Raw genomic sequence first — 6,000 nt, 5'->3', positions numbered from 1 at the left:
CTTTCACAGGTATGGTTCACAGGCAAACCTACATATTTAATTCACTTAGTAGGTTGAGACAAAATATTATGATTTGTATCTTGAGTAACTTTTTCTGCAAGTGTAATCTGTCTGGTTGTTATATAAGCTTTATCCATTTCAAACAAATATTCATGCAGTACATTCAAGTGAAATAACTCTAAGATATTTAATATTATGTGTGCTTATTGTTATGGCATGTACTGCTGGATGCTTGGGGTGAGTCCTCTTTATTCAGATGGTCAACCTGTGACTGGGCCTTGTGAAAATAGAAGGAAGACTGAATGCATCTTCCATATAGGAAAATAGAGGTCAGAAAATGAAACATCTCATTTTGTATGTGGAAACATTTTTTTGTAAAGAGAATTAGGACTGCCAAGTTTTGAATGGAGCCTGGAGAAAATAACACCTTCTGCACCCCATGGCATCACATCTTTGCTAAACTCCCTCTCATGCCCTCTACAGGTACTAACCCTTTGAAGCTGGAAGTGCCAACTCTAGGAGCATGTAATTTTCCATTTCTAGCCTACAGTGGTATAGAAAAGGCACAGCTGCTCCTTACAGCCTTAATTCAGATAGTGACAAGGGGATTAAACCTTCCACCCCTGCATTATTTTATAAATCTAAACTGCTATAGTGTAGCGTATTTGTTAGAGAGCTGGACTAGGAACTGGTGGGATTCAGATCCAAATTCCCACTGTGCATTGAAGCTCACTGAGTAGCCTTGGGCCAGTGACTCTCTTAGCCTATCCCTAAGAGTTTTGTGAGAATAAAAGGGGCAGGGTGGGATTATGTATGCCTCCTTGGAGAAAACTAATAATAAAGTAACTAACAAAGTGATATCACTTCATGCTGTAATAAGAACAATAATAAATCGAGTAAATGGAGGAGGTTGGTTTCAATTAGTGAAGTGCTGCTGGGGTGAACGTCAAGCCTTTATAGAAGCTCTGTCTGTTTAAAATGCATGGAAGTATTTCATCTATTTGGTCTTTGGTGATCCACCACAAAACTCCTGTTAAGCAGAACTGTTAAGCAAACCTCCAGTTAAGCAGAACTGAAGTGGTGGCTTGGTAAGAGGTATTCCAGGAATTCCTAGAATGGAAAAGGTATCAGTGTTAGAAATGTACTGGTGATTGCTAGTCTGCTAGGAAATCCCAATCATATAGTTTCAGTCAGTATATGTTACAGATTTGCCTTTTAGATCTGTTAAAATGTTAATGTTTGATTAATATTTTTATTTAAACAAAGATTTATAATCATGCTGTAGCTTCTTATAGCACAGTTCTATGGTGTATATGAGTTTTTTAAAAGTTACTATTTTTGCAGTTACACAAAGCAGGTTTGTAATGTGTACCTACTACAGTGGTGTTATTATATGGTCATAATGGTTTTATATTATTGTGAATGGCCTTGATATTTTAAAAAAAGCAATTAAGTGAAAATTTGTTTAAAAACAGAAATTACTGCTGTTATGATTCATTTCTCAGTGAAACCATAAAGTCAGATGAATACTTAAAATGCTTTATTGACTAGTTTGCAAGTCAATTAAGTGTTTATAAACTCAGCTATACTCCTCTATTACTTATAACTCTAATTATTAAGTGTAGACTGTAATCTGTTCATTTTTCCATGTGCACATATATACACAGAAATAATGTAAAATAAACATATACAGAGCTAAAGAGTTTAATTTCTGTGGCCTTAACATTAATTAACTGGACTGTTTTCTAATTTACTTATAAATTTCCCTTGACACATCACATCTACACATAAAAACAGCTGCAAAATTTACATTGTGCTATTTGTTTATACTCATTTGGCTGCCAAGAACTGTGTTCATGACCATCATGGCAATCTAATTAAATATCTAGGAATCAGAAAACTGGACATGAGTCAAGGCAAGCTCAGCATTAAATTGCACATTTTTGCTTCACCACTTAATCAATAGCAGCTAGTTCTATGGAACCCATAAGCTTGATGACTTGGTTAGACATCCTGCATAACAGATGTCTAACATAGTTGTAAGCCTTGATCATAAACAAGATTGCCTTAGTTTGGCAGGGAGTATGCAATGAAGAGTGTCAGTTCCATCTACCTGCTTGCTAATAGAGAATGGAATGGAAAAGTGCTGTAAAATGTATGAGTTTGTAGACTTAGAAAGACTTACACTGCAATCCTGAGGAGTGAGGTAGTTGTGCTGCAGCCAGGGATGTATACATGTATCATTAAGAAAGAAAACCATGAGGCTACTTGTAAAATAAGTGAAACATAAATAAAATCTACACAGAAATTACAATCTGAGATATAATCTAAAATTAACATGAAGTGATATTTAAGATTATGAATAATACTCCAAAGGAAGAATAAGATATATGCATGATTGTCGCAGTCATGGTATTTAGATAACAGATAAAAACTGCAATTAAATAGTGTACGTTCCAAAACTAGAAATGGAAATATTTAATAGAACAGTTACAAATAAATTCAGAAAATAGTGCAAACCTAATCACGTTTACTCAGAGGGAAGTCTCATTTTGTTCAGTGAATCTTACTACCTAGGAGGTGTTCTTATGTTTGAAGCCTTAGATTAAAAGCACAAAAACAAAACAAACAAACAAAAACACCTTCTCCATATCTTGTAAAACTAAAAAATTACAGGCTGGTGAATTGCTGGGAGGGGGGGACACGTTAGGTTGGCGATTGTGTTCCAAATAGGATTTTATAAATACAAACTGGTGTCAAGCCTGCAAGCTATGCTGCTATTGTATTTTCAAAGTGTGCCATTTCTGTTGATCAGAAGACCACCCACTGATTAAATATGACATTGTAAAGCTGAGAGTACGGTAAAATAGGATATATTATTCTTTCCAGCCGAGAAAATAATTCCTGCCAGTCGTTTCTCTAACGAGATGAGATTTTTACCCAGGAATAAAAGGAATTGAAATAAGAGCAAAAGCTGACTGCCAAATACTCTGAAACTGTGTCCGAGCTGGAGAAGAGAGGGGATATGGGGTAGTTTAGGACCCAGAAAGCTCCGGCAGGCGGCAGTGGTGTAGATCGCTGGGAGTCTCTAAAAGGGTCCAGTTTTAATTCTGTCTCTAATCTCTGCAACAGCCGGGCTTTCCACGGCAGTTCAAGGTTGGGCTGATTCTGATCGTGATTTTGTGTGTGTGCATTTTTCGCTCTCAATCTCGACAGAGAGAGGAAAAACAATGTCCCCAGCTCCGTCGCAATGGAAGCCCTAGAAGAAAAAGTCGCTTCGGATGCTCGAGCCTGAGATCTTGGGATCAAGAGGTGTTCAAAAATGAAGACACTGATGGTAAGTCAGTTGTAGCATCTAATGATCTCAGATCACCCGCGGACCTGAAAAGAAGCCACCAATCCGACGTGGGCGTTTGCCGCGGGGAGGGCATCTTTAAGCCTTTCTAAGGCTGGCTGAGGGAATTCAGCCTCACTCGGATGTCTAGCCTGTCCAGTTAGTGGGCTTTTTGCTAAAGGGGCTCAACCCTTCAGGAAGAAGCAGAGAACTTTAACCCCGTCCTTAATTAATGTGGGATGGAGGGCCGGGGGAAGAACCCACAGCAGGCGGGGGGCCAAGCCGATCAGCTTGAAAGGGGGGGGGGGGGTTTGCATAAAGTCTGCGTGCAACAATTCCTACCAGTCGTTTCAAAGGCACAAGCAGAATGTCCCTGGGGGAGGGAGCGGGGGGGGGGGGGGCGAGAGAAGGTCAGGATCCAAAAGGAGGTGGAAGAAAAGATAAAAGGCCAAGGGGCTGCTGTGGTGACCGAAAGGCAGTCAGGAAGAGCACTTTTCATTGGGCTTTCCAGCTTTGAAACTTGTAGACGCTATCAATTGAGCCAGCGCCCCCCCCCCTCCCCGCCTGCCCCATAATTAAGACGCAGGAACAGGGACAACTCAGGACCTTCCGACCTCCCCCAGTAGGCTTTCCGAGATGTTTCCATGAGCAGAAAGCGCCCCGAAAGTCAAACTTGCAAAGGTTGCCAACAGGTCACCCCACCCACCTTCGAGCAGCGCGCACTGGCAGGAGTCAAGGGAGGGAGGGAGGGAGGGAGGGCGGCGGGCGCTGAAACCGCGCGCTCCTGCTAATGCAGTGCGAGTGGCCGCCGCCACCCTCCGGAGGTGTTGGCGCTCGGCCGGCCGATTGCCAGGCGACTGTACGCGGGGGAGGAAGGCGACGGCTTTGCTCGGACGCGCTCCGACGCGGCTGGGGCAGCGGGTCATCTCTCCCCACACCCGCGCCGTGCTCCGGGGTCGAAAGCGCGTGTGGCCCAGCCCCTCCGCCCGCTCTCAGTGTGTCTCCTTGTCCCCCTTGCAGCGCCATGGGCTGGCTGTGTCTTTAGCACTCACCACCATGTGCACTAGCTTGTTGCTCATGTATGGCAGCATCGGTGGGGGTGGAGGAGGCAGCGGCGGAGGCCAGAAAGAGCAAAGCCAGCAGCAGGTGGCGGCAGCAGCGGCGACAGCCAGCGTGAAACCCCCGAGCCCTCGTCCGCCTGGCGGCTCTGGCCAGCGGCGCCTGCCGGGATTCCCCGCTCGCCCCTTGGAAGGCTACATCAGCGTCCTGGATCACAAGGTGAGTCAAGCCGCCTTGGAGGCGGCTGGGCAGGGTGACTGGCTTGGCACATAACAGTGACTGACAGGGAACCTGCCCTGGGGCTGACAGGCGGGATGTTTTCCAGTCCACCAGGTGGCTGGGCTGGAAATAGACTGTAAATCCCGTGGCAGATGTTTTGGACTCAGGAAAGGGGGTGTGTCTCTGCTGTCTTTTCCTCAAAGGACTGAAAACAGAATGCCCCCTAGTCATGGACTCCTTTAAAAGATACCCAGATAATGGACACTGCGTATCCTTGTTTGTAAATCACTCTCCACAATGGAATTTCAGAGAACACTGCAGTTCTTCCATTACTAGTTTATTTTGAATGTTTGGATGTTTATCAGGAATCCTAATTTTAAAGCAGGTGCCTTCCAACTATAGGCCTGTCTGTGACTGGCAGTTTCTGCCACCTAGTAGGACAGAGTCTGTAACTGGTTTCTGAGATTCTATTGACCCAGGACAATATTTGTGTGGCAGAAGGGAAGATCTGTGTGGGTGCTGTCATCATTCTTGTCTTTCAATTTTCTGGTTCATGCTGCAAACAGTTTTCCATAGTGTTTTAGTGTGAATACTACTGAAGAGGTATTGAGAAATGAAAATCTAGAATCCTTGTATAACCACTGAAGAGAGTTTGCTTGTTCAGATGAATTCAAAACTGCATGGTTTTATATCAAGATACTACTTACAAAATATAATGGTTACGTTTTTGAGAACATTTAAATGTGGCATATACTAATGCAAGAAGTTTTTAGATTGATGTAATATCATGTTATGTGAGTCTATCTTCTATTCAAGATAAAGGTAAAATTTATGTACAGAAGCAAATGGCAAAGCTCTGTGTGATCTCTCTCTGTGTTAGCTTCCATCCATCAGGGAGCTCTTTTACTGAGTGATAGTATTTAGGAATATTCAGAAATGTAATCTTGAATTTTAGTCTATAGTTCCATCAAGGAAGGAATAGCACATGTGCCTTTTCTGTAAGTGTCAATTTATTCTGAAAGGTACATATCCAAGGAAAATAGCTGTAACACTGACAACAAGTACTGGGTTGTTTAGCCATCTATGAGGTGGTCTCTTCTTAAAAAATTTTTGAACTCATGTTTACATCATGAGTTATTGAAATGTCTGTTTAGGGCTATGGGAGCTATGATATGGATTTAATTTAGCAGAACTCTGCTATAAAAGTGTACCTTGCTTAATTATCTGAAAGTAAATTCCTGTCAGTCAGTATTGAAGACTAAGGTGCTGAAAGCTATGACTGATGGATGAACAGTGTGGGATAATCAGTTGGGCCTCCTGAGGCTTTTCCCATCACATTTTGCCCCTTGAAAGTTCAGGAAACCTTGTAGAGAGTGTGTGGCTTGCAA

The 6,000-nt window shown here is 42.7% G+C and overlaps 1 protein-coding gene across 2 annotated transcripts in view; it reads left to right on the top strand.

Annotated features, from left to right (window-relative positions):
* Nucleotides 1–3,084: 3,084 nt before the first annotated feature.
* Nucleotides 3,085–6,000, top strand: part of ST6GALNAC5 (ST6 N-acetylgalactosaminide alpha-2,6-sialyltransferase 5) — a 122,995-nt gene continuing 120,079 nt past the window's right edge. For both annotated transcript variants that reach the window (XR_007244615.1, XM_048497670.1), the window contains exons 1-2: nucleotides 3,085–3,337; nucleotides 4,355–4,612. Coding sequence is in view for 1 of the 2 variants with exons in the window: in XM_048497670.1 (XP_048353627.1) it covers nucleotides 3,323–3,337; nucleotides 4,355–4,612 (273 nt within the window). In the remaining variant the exon portion in view is untranslated. The remainder of the gene's footprint in view (nucleotides 3,338–4,354; nucleotides 4,613–6,000) is intronic.

Source organism: Sphaerodactylus townsendi, linkage group LG05 (assembly GCF_021028975.2).
Source record: "Sphaerodactylus townsendi isolate TG3544 linkage group LG05, MPM_Stown_v2.3, whole genome shotgun sequence".
In the NCBI taxonomy this organism is placed as follows: Eukaryota; Metazoa; Chordata; class Lepidosauria; order Squamata; family Sphaerodactylidae; genus Sphaerodactylus; species Sphaerodactylus townsendi.
The sequence above is the reverse complement of the archived record's forward strand: the minus strand, read 5'-3'. Positions and strand labels throughout refer to the sequence as shown.